Genomic DNA, 17,547 nt, shown 5'->3' on the forward strand with positions numbered 1-17,547 from the left:
TTCTCTTCTCTTCTCTTCTCTTCTCTTCTCTTCTCTTCTCTTCTCTTCTCTTCTCTTCTCTTCTCTTCTCCCTATATATGCTATACAGGTGTGGTGGTAAAAATATTAGTATTTCAGATTAGAGAGATGTGGCTCAGAAGTTGATCCTAATTGAAAGAGCATCCCTTTCAACTCAAAGCTAACAGTCTCTGACTGTTTCAAACTCCTCATTTTGGACCTAAGATAATACTGGGTGGGCCACTCCCACAGGCCCCACCAAGAGCCATCTCTCCATGTTGTCATTTTTGATTCCTTCTCAGGATTGTGGCACTTGCCAAGTTCTCCAGGGATGGATACCTGGCTTTACTGACATTTAAATTATTATTTTCCTCACCTCTTTTCTTTTTTTCTGAAAGAGCAGTTAGGCTGGATCTCTGTGTTCACTTTGCAGAGAACAGGGGAGCAGGGAGGAAGATGCTGTCTGAATGCCCCTCACTGTAACCGTGATTAATAAAGTGTCTCTCTGGGCTGTCAGTTAAAGCATTTGGATTTTTAGGCACTTGGCGGCCCCAGATTCTCTGAGCTCTCTGCCCTGATGCCACCAGCTCTGTCACAGCATTGTGCCATCAGGACAGCCACAGGGGACATGAGAGACGTCACTCCTGGAGTGGTGGGGTGGTATCTCCTACCATCCATGGTGATATCTCAGTTGCTCAAGAGCAGCCACCTCTTTGGTTCAGCTCTTCTCACCCAGCAGAAGGAACAGGAAGGGTCCCAACCACTGCCTGAACCCGCCCGAGCATCCCTGCTAAGTACACTCAGCCAGTGAACCCAGCAGCACTACCTCACCTCTGCCAGCCCAGCTCTCCATAAAACAACCAGCTCCAGGCAGCATCCAGCTGGAAAGAGCTCCATTTTGTAAACTTTAACTTTGCCATGGCTCCGTTGAGGTGGAAAGCAGCTGAGCAGCAGCAGCCTCGCACCCAGGGAGGATTCGCATCACAATAGCAGCGCGATGAGCACTTTTTTTTAACAAACGAATCTTTAAAAGAAGTACTTGCCAAGTGTCAAAATATTCCTCAATGATATTAAGGGCCTTTGGCAGCCGTAATTTAACCGTGAAGGAACCTGATGCCGGCAAAGGACCGCACAGCTGGAAATTTGTGCTGCAGAGCACCATTTTATGGCTGTTAAGCTGTTGGCCTCTCAACGTTGTAAAGCTGTTAAACAAACACAGCCCTTGGCTCACAACACGTGTCAGGGAGGCACAGTGTTTTGGCAGGAGCGGACTCATGGCAACAGGGGCTTCAACAGAGCTGTGAAGAAATAAAAATAAGCAGAGAAGGAAAATTCAGGTGTAGGATGAGATGCCCATTGGCCAGCACAGCCTCATGCTGGGAGAAGGTGGTCTTGGAAAGCGTGTGTAGGTTCACATGGAGTTGCATCCTCCCCTGGTTTGGCACGAGCTGAGATTGCCATGCACATGTGGATCCCATACATCTCACCTCTGTCATAGCTGGTGATCAGTAGACCCTTAAATCACTCTCTTGCAGGAAAGTGATATTCTAGGGAAGCCTAAACATGGAAGATTCGGATGGTATTGATAGCTTTGAATGGGGAAATTGGTGTCCCAGGAGGGTTGGCCACATGCTGCAAACTACATATCCTTTGCTGCATATGGTGACATGTTGAAGCAAGCTGAGTTAGTGCCAAGAGATGCTCCAAGAGCAGCCACAGCCTGGCAAACACAAGCTGAGCCCTGGTCCCAATAAAGGCACAGCAAATCCACAGGGAAAAAATAAAACACACTTGCTGAGCCCAGTACTCAAAAATCCAGAGAAATCCAGAGGCTCCTATTTCTTTAGCGTTTACTTCCATTCTCTTCTAGTTATCATTGCTTATTCCTCTGACTTGGAAGCTGATCTTAGGAGGCAGCAACAGCTGGTCCTGCTGTGGGGAAGTGTGGTGGGAGATGCCTCCAGCTGTGCTGCCTGCAGCCATCTGTCCAGGACGGGCACTCCAGAGACTGCTGCCGTGAGCTCTTCTGGGTCAGAAGCTGTATTAGAAGAACACCAGTGACTCTTTATCATCAGGAGGGCACCGTGCAGAGATGGACAGGGTGGTCTTCCCAGGCTTGTGGGGCTCCTGCCCTGTCCAGTGGTCCCACCCTCCAATGCTACTCCAGCTCCTGAAGCTTTCCAATAAATTTTGTGCTGGCAAGACCCATTCTTTCACAACCAGCCTATGTTAAAACTTATCCAAAACCACCAGACCTGTGTGTTATACTGTTTTCTCTGCCAGATCTTGACTGTGTGGTACTTTCCATTGCTACCAGACAGACTAAAGAGAACTGGAGGAGTTGTGGCTCTCACACTGGTGATAAAAAGAGAAGTTGTGGTAGCATCATTGGTCTTGCTTTGCGGCAGTTCCTCCTGTTTTTTCCACGAAAACTCTAAATTCTGGAGTCTAGTTTCTGTACTTTGTGGGTTTTGTAATTCAGCATCTCAGCCATGAAGGGAGGCTGGAAGACTGGACTCCAGATGGCTGGAAAGCAGCAAGCTAAGCAGCAAGAACTGGCGCTGGATGTCTGCATTCAGGTGCTGGTTCATATGGTTGCACAACTCCATCTTCTTGCAGTCCCCTCGCTGACTTGCCCCCCCCCCCCCACACCTCATGCATTCCCTTGTCTTAGTCCTGCCAGGTGGCTGCAAAGAAATGACTCAGTGTTAACAGGAAGAAGCTAATGGGACATTTACCACCTAGAACTAGGAAAAAAGTGTTCATGAATTTGTTTCCCGATGCTTTGGGTGATCTGTTTTGAGGAGATGGACTAGTGAATTATTGCTGCTGCCTGGTGAAATTGGTTTTTTCCCTCACTGATGGACACAGCTCCACTGTGTCTATTTTGTCACTCAAAAGCAGCCATTTTGATGAGAAGTGGGTGAGATTAAGCCAAAATCTGCCAGCCTTGCACATCCTCTTGCTAAGCAATTTGCTGCTTCGCTGCCTTTGGAAGATTGCACTGAAGTTGCTTTCCCGGCACTAGGAGCCGTTTTGAGAATTAGTGCAAAACGAATTCGATTACAAAGCTCAAAGACACCGACAAAAGCTATTTTTAAGCTTTTGAGAAGTGTGGTCTGAATCAGACTGTTCAGGGGAAACATCACAGGAGTTTCTTACCCTTACTTCAGCCACAAAAGTCTCGAAAATTGTGGGATCCTGGTGCAGTTGGCTGGCTGAGATCTAGCACATGCCCATCACCAATATGCAAAGCCTGTGGTCAGCACCTGGGGAGCATCATGAGGGACCCACAACACTGCTCGCCTTGGTGCCTCCCTTGGGTTACTAAAGGTGTTTGTGGCTGTTGGTTCTTCCTTCTTAGAAATATCGTGTGCTTCCTCATAACACAACCCCTTGTAACCATCAGAACTCCAAAACTGGTTATATTCATATTAAAATATGAGTAAGGTAAATCTCATTCAAAATGCACCACTGTTCAGAGCCAGGGCAGGATGGTGGGGATCGCATCCCCTCCCTTGGCATCCTCTAGTACGAACTGAGGTCTGTGTCAGGCAACACAGGAGCACTGGTCATAATTTCCATCATGCTTATCCACAGGCACCTCTCAAACCTTTGCTGCATTCAAATACAGCCTGAACAAGCTGTTTTAAGGACTGCACTTAGATGTAATCCTTCCCTTCCTTAGGCCATGGGAGCTGAGGCCTCTGCAAGGGAGCATAGCTCTCCAAAAGGGAGCAGCTCAAGGTGGTCCCTCAGCCCTGTGCATCCCTCATGCAGGTGCCGTGATCCTCATGCAGAGCACACCCCAAAAAACACACTGCCCACCTCATGGGATGGGGGGTTACACCTGCACAGTTTCAGCATTTAGCACATTTTCCTTGTGTCTATTCCCCCTCCTGTGGGCTCCCAACTGTGTCTGGCATGGGGAGGGCAGCAGGGCCGCAGCTCTCAGGGCCAGGGCTGATGGCTGACATTTATTTTGCTGGTTCACTTCAAAGTCCACAGCCCTCTGAGTCCATGCCGCAGGTAGTTTGGCCGGGGGCAGCTGCCAGCAGTGCTTGGAAGGATCAATGATAACCTTTTCCTTTGCTAAGGAGTTACCTATGTGCCAGGGAGCAGAGGATGCTGAAAAACAAATGAAGCTGGGATTCTCCGTGGGTCTCCCTGGCATTATTCCTGATATTTTAAAAAAACAAACCAGTTCTCCTTTGGTTTTATTAGTCTTTCTATCCTGGCATTTAAACAGAGATGGGATTGCCATGGTCAGTATCTGCAGACACATCCTATGATGCTCTCGGGGGTTTCTCTGAAGGTTAGGACACTCAGAGTGCTGCATCCAAAGTGCCTCAGCTCCTCCGAGCTGCTGGAAGGCATTTTGGCATTGCGATGCCTGGTAATGCCACTGCACAGATTATCCCACATCACGGGGAGAAGGGCATTTGGGTCCTGGGAACATGGCTGGGCTGTAGGGTAGGAGCAAGGTTCCTCTGAGCCCCAAGACTGGCACCTTTTGGGGTCATCTTATGCTACAATGCTATTTCAGTATTTAATTCTCCTGGATTTTAGTATCAAACTGAAGAACTGAGCTGAGTCTGTGCACCTCTTGCAGGTATGCCTGAGCAGCATCCCAGAGCACCCCATGATGGAGAAGTGTCACGTGCCTCTGTGTCACCCTGTGCCTAGCAGTGGTTTTTCGCTCTCACAGATTCAGTGATGAGGTTCATGCTTGCTCTTGTCTTGGTTTCAGGCATGGAAGAAACGCTGGTTCGTCCTGCGCAGCGGTCGGATGAGTGGTGACCCTGACGTCCTGGAGTACTACAAAAATGACCACTCCAAGAAACCTTTGCGTGTCATCAACCTCAATTTCTGTGAGCAAGTCGACGCGGGCCTGACCTTCAACAAGAAGGAGCTGCAAGACAGCTACATCTTCGACATCAAAACGAGTGACAGGACCTTCTACCTGGTGGCTGAGACTGAGGACGACATGAACAAATGGGTTCGCAGTATCTGCCAGATCTGTGGCTTCAACCAGTCCGAGGAGAACACAGGTACCATGAGAGACAGGTCCATGGCTAAGAGCATCTTCTCTCCTGTCCTCCCAGTGGGCCTGGCTCCTCTTTCAGATCATACCTGTAGGAGGGGGGTGCAGCCTGCCACGTGGGGGGGCTAGGGGGGGGCTGAAGTGGGAAATGGATGGACATATGGGAAACTTTCATGAGGCTTTCCTGTCTTTGGCATCGGAAGAGTTCTCTTGGCTATCGTGAGAGCCAATCACCTAATTCATTTTTATCCTCTATAGCTGTAGATCTTTCAGTCTCTTACAAGAAGTTGATGGTGTTTGGGGACGTTTTTAGCTGCAGCCTTTGTCCCTATGCATCACCAAAACCCTTTGAGAGTGGTGGGAACCAGCAGTGAAAATCCCCTTTGTTCAGAGGTTTCAGTCCCTTGGTGGAGTAGGGGGAGAAGCTTTACTTGGAACCATTTTCCTCTCCAGTGCTGACAGGCTCTCATGTGAAGGACAGACATGCTCCCTGCACCTGCATCCCCATCTCTTCCTGGGACCCTCAGGGAAAGGACTGGGAGGGGGAAGGAAAACTCCAGGTAGTGTATGTGCAGTGGTGGGACCTATTGTCCGAGTTGTGCTCCACCATCCAAACTCATGCATTAAGCACTGGTGAGCTTCCTTTGCTTTCCCAGCACCACAAGGGCACACCTAACTCCTGAGTGAGATGGGATGGGGCAGTGAGCCTGGGGTGCAGCTCTGCAGTCAGCTGCTCATCCCATTACATGGGGTAGCACCTCTGGCTATCTCTGCTTCATCTCATCCATGGTCCAGTCTCATCCAAGGGACTCCAGGCCTGTGCTCTGCCTACATGAAACTCCCTATAATAACGTCCAGCTTGAATCTGTTTTGGTCCCTCGTGGAGCAGCTGCCATCCGCAGGAGCTGAAACCCTGCCAAGAGCTTGTCAGGCAGGACAGCAAACAAAGCATCGCAGCAGCACGGATGCGATCTTCGGTGACTGACGCATGAAAGAGGATGTCACCTTGGCAATGGGTGCACAAGTGGTAGAAAGGATCCTTGATAACGTCGCCAGCCAGCTCTTTCAGGGAAAGGTCAGGCTAAATAAATTACATACCGTTCCAATGTCAGCAGCGCAGCCCTCGAGGTTCAGCAAAATTGTTCAGGCCCCTTTTTTAAGAGCTGTTTCATTGCAGGGTTTTCCATTTTGCGTGCATTCAGCTGGGGGAACTGTTTTTCTTCTCATTTACTAAAATGAGCTTTCAGCCCAGTGGCAGCAGGATCAATACGGGACTTCAGTGAAATATAAATCTGGGCAGCAAAAGGAAAAACAATCTCCCTCTTCCAAGTACATCTGTCCCAAAGGGCACACAGGGATCATCAGGCTGCAGAGATCCAAGCACTATTCCCTGCAGGATCATGGAGTGACATCAGCAAAAGAGGAACAAAAATCCCTATTTGTAACAGAATCACAGCTCGTTAATGCTGTAGGGAAAGTACCCACTTGAAACAGTACCCAGCTGCCAAAGCGTGATTTTCTGAGTAAGCCAAGAAAAAGCCTGCAACGGCAAATGCAGCAGATGTGTCCAGATGCTGCAGCAAAGAGGGAGCATGAATTATTCAGGGCTGCTGCTTCACTTTGGTCCTTGCCAAAGCAGTGGTTCCGTGCTCACCTTTCCTTCACCATCCCTGCTAAATAACGGCAAATAAATCATCAATTTCCCAAAGTGAGTAATGTTCATTTGAAGAACCCGTGGCCTGAGGCTGGGCAGAGAAGTTGAGGGATCATTGGAGCATGATGGGTGTGGGGAGTCCTGTCCATCTTGGCATATATAAGCTCGTCACGCATCCTTCGTGAGGTGTCAGCTGGAGGGAGTAATGAAACAGTCATAGCCATGTTTGTAACTGTGCTGTGCTGTGCTCCCTCTTCATCACCTCCTTGAAGTCAAGGGTGGATGAATGGGAGAGGATCAAAAGTTTGTGCAAGATTAAGGCAGTTCCTGGGTAGAAACAGAGCTTGGGACACTTGGCATTTCATTCTTGGACCTTCCTCCCCTCATCCTCAAGCTTCTCTGTGCCTTGTGGCCTCTGACTTGGAGAATGAATGAGTCAGTAATTGGATGAACCAAAAAGGGGAGGAAAAGGTAACCATCTTGGGCAGGAATAGCTCCATGCTAATTGTAGCAATTAATTAACTAAACCTCCTTCTCCCAGCAGACAGGCAGCGTGGTGGAACAAGATCAGAAACTGCCAGGGAAGCCACTGTGCACATTTTTCTGGTTGTACTTGTTCCTGGGTGTGTGACTGCTTTATACTGGCCCAAAAGCCTTGCTGGGTCTGGCCCCACAGCCAGGCTGTTCCCAGCTGGGCTGTACTCACAGCCCAGCTGGGGAAACGCTCCATCACCGGCAAATGCATCTACTACAGCTGCCATCATATGCTGCATTACCTCCTCCTCAAAGGGACACCCCGCATCAGTTCAGCCTCAGCCACCCATCACCAGTTTGCTTATAACCCACCTGGTGATGGAGGAAAAACTCATTTTAGCTTTTGGGGCAGTTTGGGTAAAAGCCTGTTCCACCAGCTCCCCGTGATGGTAGGCAAAAGGCAGGGTAAAAAGGCTTTCTGGCATGATTTAGTAAGCAAATGGGCAGCCTGGAAGCAGTGATATAAACTGGCTGCAAACCCTCTGCACCAGTGTGGGACCATGCTTAGGTGCTGCCCATGCTCCCGAAAGGTGAAACAATTAAAAGGCAAACAGATTTACACCCTTTGATGCTTCTTTCCATTTGCAGCTCGATGGGAGAGTGCAAATTTTCTGTCACTTGGTTTTCGCATTAGTCCTTCATGTCCTGTCTAGACAGGGGGACTCTTAGGATTAAGAAGGAGGCTGGACTTTAGGGCAGTTTAATGTCATGCTGTGGCTCACTGCTGGTTTTGCTGATCTCCAGCTGCATTATACATCTGGTTCAGCGGAAGGAAGCTCGTTTCAGCCTCAGGGGCCTGAATGTCAGTGAGGTGGTGGGTCCTGCCTGCTGTCCCAAGGAGCAGCCGCTCAGCAAAGCTGCCCCAGTGGCTTTGTTCCCTGCCCCGACCTGAAAATAATTGCAGAGCAGCATGATTACATCTGCCAGGAGAAGGGAAATTAAATTGATTTTAAAGTGTTTACCCAGACTGTGGCAAAGCTCTTTGTTTCTGTTAACACCTATATACTTTGAGAGCTAATTACTATTTTTGAACAAGCAGAGCCTCACAGGATCCTGGCTCCCCTGTGTGTTTGAGGAAGCTGACCATGCTCAAGGAAAGTAGGTTTGTTCCTGCCTCAGTGCTGCCTTTACACTGCAGTTTGCACTGCTGCCACCTTGAGTGATGCAAATACACCGGGGGGGAGACCAGCCGGGGACCCAGGGCCACAGGCTACATGAGAAAGGCCAGCGTGTGGGTATTTCAAACCATCTGCATTTTGCCTGCCCTAGTGGGCAGGCAGCCAGGGCTCAGCTGTGAACTGGATTTTCTCATATGCTTTGTTTGTTGAAGTTAAAAAAAATACCAAATCCCACTAAACATATCTCATGTGCCATTAACTCTTTCAGAAGCTGATGTTTCAGCCAAAACCCCTCCTTGTCTGATTCCCAGTATGACAGAGGTGCAGCTACAGCAGCCTGTAGTTTAATTTCTCACGAACCAGCCTGTCCCCATGCAGTGAGCATGTCCTTGCAGGGGCCCTGTGCAAGGATTAGTTATTTTAAGGAGTCAATAACTTTATTAACTTTATGTCAATTTACTCTGCCACCCCCAGCACCTCCCTGGAGCTCCTCTTCTAACTCCTCCATGGAAAAGGGGCTCTTTCAGGGGCTTGGATTCACGGGTGCTGAGCAAACACGAGTGGGAGTTTAAAAGCTTATTCATACACATCATTAATGCCCCTGTGCTAGAGGTTTAACCCAGACATGGAACCAGGGAAGGGAATATTTGTGGGTAAGTAGATGTTTTTGCTCTGAGCTGAAAGCTCCCTCCACTTGGAGAGGGTGAGGAAGGCGTGGGAAAAAGATGGCACTGGGCTCCTGCCCTGATGGGTTGTGTCTGGCAGCAGTAGCCTCTCCCACCCAGACCAGGCATGTTTTCTTTTTTTTTTTTTCCATCTGGGACTTAATTTCTTTTATTTATTTCTCTGTTTTCTGTCAGGGAGTTGCTCCAGGGCAGTTCTGGGTTCTGGCTAACTCCCCGCTCCATCTCCAAGGCTTGGCATTGGTATTTTACATCATGACAGGGATCAATCCCCAGCAATCCCAAGGCTTTTACTGTCTCGCTGAACATAGGTCGGGGCTGAGCATTAAAGTTTGATGGAGATGTGTCTCTCCTTCCTCCTTCAACTCAGACGTGCTCATTATAGCAGTTTAATGGATCAGCCTCTGGATACCAGTCACTTTCTGCTCACACTGGTGAGATCTGCACCTCACATGCGTGGGTCTCTTTGGCTTGGTGCTGCCCCAGACCCTCCACCAGTTGCCTCCTGCCAGCCCATGAGAGCAAATTTATTGCTCTCACTTGCCTTGCTTTGGCTTGGGGTCCCCTATGGGCCACTGGCTGGTTGTTCCCAGCCTGCTGCCTACAAGTCTGTGTTATGACCCCATCTGGCTGCTCTTGCACCCTCCTCACTTCTCTCCCAAAAACGTGTTTGTCCCAGCATCAGCCCATCGATTCCTTGCAGCCAGGTTTGCCTGGGTGTTTGCCCAACAAAGGGAGCTCAAGATGGACCAGAGAAGAAAACAACACAGATACCCCCCTGAAGACTTGTTGGGAGGACAGGAGCTGCCCAAAACTCAGTGAAGAGGCTGTGGGCTGCAAGACTAGAGTAAAACCAGGTTTGAACATTGTATACCACCCACCTCTCCCAAACACTCCCAAGTCACCAGTGTTCCCCATCCCTGCATGTAGGAGCAGGGCACCAGGGAGCCCCTGCAAGATGACAGTTCCTGCATTCCTGCCACCACTGCCTCTGCCATGGCCAGGAAGAACCAAAGCAGAGGGGAAATACTATTGACTGCCTCAAGATCAGGTACTTCCTTGCCATTGTGCCTAGCATATGCCTTCTTTCTTCCCTACTTGTGCCCCGGAGGAGTTACAAGCCGAGCGCCTGGCCAGGGAGTGCGCCAAGGCTGAGGAATGTGGGATGAGAAGTGGGGGCAAGGAGGGATATGTGGGGGTGTCCTTGTGTTCCTGACAATACCTGGGCCCTGCTGTGCATTGTTTTGGGATCTGCAGGCAGCACTGCCACCTAAGAGCACTGGAGTAGGCAACCCCTTGTGGAGGCTTGTGCCCTCAAGTGGGCCACAACTTCATAAAGTCATAGAATGCTTTGGGTTGGAGGGTACTTTAAAGATCATCCAGTTCCAACCCCTTGCCATGGACAGGATACCTTTTAATAGACCAAATTGGTCAAAACCCTGTCCAACCTGGCCTTGAACACTTCCAGAGATGGGGCAGCTGCAGCTTCTCTGGGCAACCAGTGCCAGTGCCTCACCTCCCTCACAGGAAACAGTTCTTTCCTAATACATAATTTAAACCTTCCCCCTGTTGGTTTAAATTCATTCCCCCTTGTCCCACTTGATTCTTTAGCTTCTGGTGACACAAGTCAATTGGTCTTGACTCCATCTTTAAGCTCTGGTATGAGTTGTACTTGGATATCAGTTGACATGGAGGCCAGTCTGTCCCCTGGCAGACAGTACAACAAGCAATGAACAAGAGCATGGGTGAGTTGAGCTTGACCCATGGGATGGAGGGGGCATATCTGGTTGGATTCTCTCCAGATATCCCACCTTCCCATGTTTGTTCACCTACCTAAAGACCGAATGTCCCCTGCTCCATTTGGGACTTGGAGGCAGCCTGTGCTGGGACAGGAATGCAGAGCCTTGAGCCCTGTACTCTGACCTGATGTCCCACCATACACACAGATGCAGCCTTTTCCTCAGTGCTCCCATCAGTGCTTTCAGCACTCGGTGTCAAGGAGCTCCCTCTTTTCAAACACTGATGTCACATCTAGATCCACTGGTTGCACACCTCAAAGGCATTTGGATCAGACCCCCCTCATCCTTTTCTACCGTGTTCTGAGTGTTCCTAACAAGGGAAATAGCTGTGGTGCAGATTCACTCTGGAGGACAAATGCAGATGTCGTATCTTGGCCCCAGGTTTGGCCCAGCCTTGCTGGAATGGGTGTGGGAGACCTGGTGGCCCCAACTCACTTTGCACCAGGCTTGTGGTTAAACTTCAGGTGCATGCAAGCACCTTCTTGCCTGACTCACAGTTCATTCCTTAGCCTTCCTGCCACTTTAAATTTGTTCCACACTTCCCTGACCCTGGTTTTCCTGCTCTACAAACAGCAAGTTATTTTAAGATCTGACACTGTTCAGCTTTTATTTCTGTGTAAACAATACCGGAGATGGAGTGGTATTGGCACAAAGGAGCAGCTTGAGAGCAGTTAACTGCCTGCTGTCTTTCTCCCTTTTTTTTCCCCTCTTTTCCCTCTGGAGGTGAGCTAGTTGAGGTACTGATGAGTCTGCTGAAGAGCAGAGCACCACTGATGACCTGGAATTTGCTTCCTAGAAGACAGAAACAGGGAGAGGTTCTTCCTGATCTCTATCAGCTGGTGAGGGTGACCTTGCTGCGATTCCCCTGGCAGTTTGGAGAGGGAACTGATGCTGCTAAGAGTGAGACATGTGGGTGGTTATAGTCTGCCCACTTTTAGGGTGAAAATGGAAAAACATGTCTAAAATGAGGAACTAGGACTGATGAGCTTAGGTGTCTACTTTCTCCTAAAACTCTACTGAGATGAATGCCACTTGTCTCAGGATTGCTATCAAGGCCTCTAAGGTAGCTGGATCTTCAATGATTTCATTTTCATCATTTAATTTACACCAGAGGAGGATCAACCCCTACTATTCTCCCATACCTTATTCCTCTTGCTGTACTCTGCTCTTCAGCATGCTGGGTTCCCAGAAACATTGCAGGACCAGAGTCAACACTGTGCTGCTATGGTGGTCACTGTCCTTGATACCAACTGCAGGTTTTCTGCCCATATAGGTGCCAAGAAAAGGACTGAGGAAAGGATGCAGAGGGTTTTAACAAGGGAAAAGGTCTTAAGGTATCTACACGATTAGAAAACCAAGCTTCTCGCTTCAGGGCATCTGATGTAATCAAACCTCTGACATTTGCAATGCTTGGATCAAGACTTTCTTCACAGTTTGGGTTTTGGAAATTCAGGAATTTTTAGGATTTTCTTATTTAGATGTTTTTATTGTGACTGCGGACATTTTGAAGAGGTAGAACTGAAAATAATCCAGAAGATACGTGAGCCTTGTGTTTGCAAACCCGTAACTCTGCCATCCCAGAGAGTCCATTGGAAGATAAGTGCTAGTTGAGCCTCCTTTGACCATACTCAGCACTGATGGGAACTGGCAGAGGATGCAGCTGTTTGTGGGAGCACAAGGTTTATAGGCAAAAAATGCTCTTATCTCGCTGCAAATAATAAAACCATCAACCAGCAAAAATGAAAATTTATGCTCAGCTTTCAAAAAGGACCAACAGCCAAATACTCCAGCTCTTCTTGACTGTTTCCCAGCTGGCGCCCAGCTCAAGGGTATCCAACTGGCCTCTTCTGAAGATAAATACAGAGCTGGAGGACTGGGGCCTTTGGGGAAAATCCTGCCCTTTCCTGGCCAAAGTCCCACTGGGTTAGCTGAGCTGAGGCTGGGATTTGGGCTGGGAGAGAAGGAAGAAATGTGAAGTTCAAGAGGTTTGAGGTTTTTTTTAGAACTAAAAGCATTGCCCAGCCTTTCCAGCACAGGTTTCCTAGCAGAGATTGACAAGCTGAGTTCACGTCTCAGCCCTGGCCAGGGCTGTCTCCTGGCCTGGCACCCAGAATCAGAAACCCATTTAACATAGTTCTTTGTTTTGTAATTGGCTTTTATGGCTATGAGCCCTGTCAGATGAGCTCTGTTAGTTTAATGGGCACAGAGGAATTTTTAGGGTGACTTACTGACCGTGGAAAAATGAGCGTGGCAGACAGTATCAGTAGTGCATCAAAAAACAAAACCATGCAAAGCCCTTGGAAACAAAAACAGCTGATGGACTTGGAGTGAAATGACTCTGTCTGAGCAGAACTGAGGGAGGGAGGGAGGGAGGGAGGGAGGGAGAGAGGCATTTTTGGGTGTCAGCCAACTGGGAGGAAACTCACAGTCAGATTCGCCTGCATTTTTATTTCCCAGAGGGGTCTTGGGACTGTTGTTGCCCATGTGCCCCAGTCATGTGCTTTGGGATTCATGGAGCTGCCATGAATCTGTGTCTGCAGAGTTCCTCAGGCATCAGGGCAGGACATGGACCTACAGGGGATGCCCAACACATAGGAACCAGGCTGGGAAATGCAATGGACAGAGAACCCCAAAATGCAGGTGCAAGCAGGTTGGACAAGGGAAAAAAATCATCTTTGCAGAGGATAATTTTCTGGCAGTTTTTCACAGCGTGACACTTTTTTCCTCGCAAGTAAATGTATTTCCCTATTTCTTTCCTCTGTATATTTCACATTGTTCCTTCCAAAGCTTTGAGAGGGACCATTATTTTATATGCCCTGCATACTGCTTTGTAAAACCTGATAAAAGCCAGGACAGATTTAGACTCTCATTTCCCGGGCCCCAATGCCTGTTTGTTTGCTGGTTTGTATTCCTTTATATTTCCAATTAAAACCAAGTCTGAGCAAAGGGAAAGCTTTCTAAAGCCTTTAAAGCCTCCAAGTGAAGGCATATGGAGCAGGGAGGAGACATGAAGCTGTCGATTCCTGTGAACTTTCCATGACACCAGTCAGGGTTTGTTTCCAGACTGATTCTTATTTATGAATGCAGTAACATTTATTACTGATTTTATCTGTAAAGATAGCATTTCTTCCCTAGATGGTTTCTATGCCTCAGTTATAATTACTCCCTGCTCCTCAAACATACTTTTGATTTATTTATTGTGGTACAATACCAGAGCTGTAATATTGTCAGTTACTTAGGGCTGTGGGGTTACATCTGATCCGAGGATGCCCCATGAATGCCCTTTCCACATCCCAGCTCCCTCCAGGAAGGCTGAGAGCATCTCTAAGGGTCCATCACAGTGTAGATGTAGCCAAGAAACCTGTGTTTTGCTATGCCAGGTGCTGCACAAGCACTGAGCAGAAAGGCAGCCTCTGCTGGAAAGGATTCATCACTAAGGCGCAGTATAGATGTGTTGGTGCATCTTTTCTACTGTCTGCAGCCATTTGTTGCCACAGGCAGATCAGCGGTGGTACCTGTTCCCTCCAAGGTGGGAATGGTCTTTAAAGGGACATTTGGCCACAGGTCCTGAAAAACCTGTTTAGAAATGAGACTGTCAAGGAAAATTCGATGTTATTTATCTATTCTGTTCCCCGCTTGCTCACAGTCTGCTGCTTCTCTGTGGGATTCAGACATAGAAGGGAGTTACGGTTTCCACCAGGCATCCAAGGACCATCTTTGCTATTTTTCCATGCTTACAATCACTTTAAGCCACAGAGGATGGAGCAAATACTTACAGCTGTGTGGAAAAGAAAGTCCAGCCCCCCAAAAAACCCAACAAAAAACCCAACGTTTGACTAACGTGAGTCTTCATCCTTGGAAATACTCAAAACCTGACTGGACACTGTTCTGACCTGCTGTAGCTGCCCCTGCACCCCTCTGGGTAAAGAACCTTTTCCTAATATCCAACCAAAACCTCCCCTGACAGAACTTCAGGCCATTCCCTCAAGTCCTGCCACTGATCACCATAGAGAGGAGATCAGTGGATCAGTGTCTTCCCCTCACAAGGGAGCTGTAACTGCACTGAGGTCTCCCCTCACTCTCCTCTTCTCCAGGCTGAACAGACCAGGTGACTTCCGCTGCTCCTCATATGGCTGCCCCTAAAGGTCCCCCAGCTGCTCTATAGTGGGTGGTGAAGCTCTGGGTCATCTCAGCCCTTACTGGAGATGTAGCTTCCTTTCATACTTACTCGGTTGTTGTCACATGCCCAGGAATGTGACTCGTTTGCACCTTTGATTGATTTCCACCCTTTATATCTGTTTATTAAAATGGAAATTAACATATCACCTCAAAAATTTCATCATGTGCTCTCTCAGTTCCACATGGCCTAATCCCATCCCAGCCAGCACAGCTGCTTGTGCCAAGTTTTGGTATGATTACCTTCCATCGTTTCACTGCCAAACTGCCCCTGCGCTTGTACGCCATTGCTTTTGAGAGTAAGATGGAGTGGAGTGAGTCATTGCAATTGCTGTTTTATGTTTTTTGCTTCATAACTGACAATGAATCCTCTTTTTGAAGTGTTGGGCAGGTGTCTGTGCACTCGCAAATACTTCATCCCCTGTAAAAGTGTAGTGAACGACTGTTGCGCTGCCTGTGGCTCCATTCTCACCTTCATCTCATGGCCGATCACCTGCCCTGCCAAGCACCACCTTGTTTGACATTGCTGTCTGTGTGAACCCTCCCCTCAAGCCTGCGTGTGCTCTGCACAGGCTAAACATTGATATAAAGCCTTTACGAGGATAATTATTTTTGCTGGCTTGCCATGATGGTTCATATTGCTCTCCAGTGAGTCATGATGAAGTCTTTCAAATACCCACTTGAAATCCATAAATTCTGTGACGAATCTTTCTGCTGCTTGATGGTTGCTTTGATGATTAGTGTTAGGGTCAAAACCTGGTCAACACATGGTCTTCCAAGTGAAAATAACAGAGGGAGCTTATAAAAAAAAAGGGAGAGTGGCTTTTTACATGGGCAGATAGGGATAGAACAAGGGGGGAACAGTTTTAAACTAAAAGAGGAGAGAATTAGATTAGATGTTATGGGGAAATTCTTTACTGTGAGGGTGGTGAGGCACTGGCACAAGTTCCCTGGAGAAGCTTTGGATGCCCAGATGGGGCAGTGTTTAAGGCCAGGTTGGATGAGGCCTTGAGCAACCTGGTCTAGTGGAAGGTGTCCCTGCCCATGGCAGGGTGTTGGAATTAGGTGGTCTTTAAGATTCCTTCCAACCCAAACCATTCTATGATCCTATGAAAATGCTGCCTTCCTCTCTTGACATTTGTCTGAAAAAAACCTCCTGATAGAGCAGAAGACTTTCCCAGAAAGCACTGTGGTATCTCTTAAGTATTTACTTTTTTCTTTCCTTTTTTTTTTTTTTTTTTTTTGAGAATCCCAGTTTATTGACTGTGGCTTTTGCTCATCCCCATGATTCTAAGAAAGGGGGTGGATTTTGATTTTCATTTGAAGCTCATCCATGCTTTTACAGCTTTATTACAGTTTTTAAATACTGTTATATCCCCTCTTTGGCATCAACATAACTCCTTCTGAGCATCTGAGGTCCTGTTGGTTTTTCTGTGATGCTCCAGAAACTCACTTCCACTGTTTCTTCTACCTCTAAGAAGAACTCAAGGGTACAGACTTGGAAATGTCTTGAGCTTTTTTGGCATGATTCTGGAAGGACCGCCCTGTCCTCTGCCCGCCAGTAACATTTTTATGGCGATAAATCCACGTTGTCCAAGTCCTGGGAAAACAGAGCTTTGTGTACTAAAAAATCCACTCATGTCTCAGTGATGAGAACACATGCTACTGGTCTGGTGTCTCGTGGTGCCATCTGAAAGGAGGACCAGCCCTGTGTTCACAGAGCAGTAGTTTGTTTTACAGATAAAGTGGCTCAAAGAATTAGTACTGCCACAACTGCAAGAATGCCCTCAGTCATATTAGATAAAGTAAAATACTTGCTTTAATAAGGTTTATAAGGGATGAGGTGATGCACAAATTTTTCCCTGCGGGTGCACTGCTGCATGAGTGATCCCTGTGAAGTTCTCAGCTGTCTCCAGAGCAGTTGGAGTTGGGAGGTTGGAGCAGACTGGCTTCTAGTCTGGTCTGGTCCCAATAGTCCCTGCATTCCCATGGTTGTAGCCAAAATCCATTATATCCTGGCTTATTCCTCCCATCATCTCTGAAGAGAAATGGATCTAATATACTGTGTATTTGTCACCGTACCACTTTTCATCCCATAGATGAAGGATGAAGATGGATGTCACCCAGATCTGTCTCAGCAGCCAAATACACTAAGTTCAGACATGTGTCATGTCAGTAATTAAAATCAAAAATAAAATAAATCCCATTCCTGTGAGGAAGGAGGAGTGCTCAGCAGTTGCTTGTATGGAGTCAGAGCAATCTGGGGAAATGCTGTCCTTGCAGCAAGTGGAGCAGGTGACAAGCCCAAAACAAACTCCCTTTCAAAAGGCAGTGAAAATTCAGCATCTTCATTTTCACTCCCTCTGGTATTCATTTTCATACTCTTTCAGTGTCAATTTTGATTCGCACCTTTTCATTCTGAATTTGAATGAATTTCAGGAAGAAACAAGAATTGTGCTTTCATATCTAAAAAGCACATGATTATGATTTTCAGTCGAAGAGGGGCAATCTGCCCCCAAAAAATTATCTGCACTGATGAGAA

General features: G+C 47.7%; 1 protein-coding gene across 5 annotated transcripts in view; it reads left to right on the forward strand.

The window, feature by feature from the left end:
• GAB2 (GRB2 associated binding protein 2) overlaps positions 1-17,547 on the forward strand; it is a 93,827-nt gene that overhangs the window by 48,402 nt on the left and 27,878 nt on the right. For all 5 annotated transcript variants that reach the window (XM_042024163.1, XM_042024165.1, XM_042024166.1 and 2 more), the window contains exon 2: positions 4,748-5,048. In XM_042024163.1, the coding sequence (XP_041880097.1) occupies positions 4,748-5,048 (301 nt within the window). The remainder of the gene's footprint in view (positions 1-4,747; positions 5,049-17,547) is intronic.

This window comes from Corvus kubaryi, unplaced genomic scaffold, assembly GCF_017639235.1.
Source record: "Corvus kubaryi isolate FWS band 111438036 unplaced genomic scaffold, C.kubaryi_AGA036_p1.0 37260, whole genome shotgun sequence".
Taxonomy (NCBI): Eukaryota; Metazoa; Chordata; class Aves; order Passeriformes; family Corvidae; genus Corvus; species Corvus kubaryi.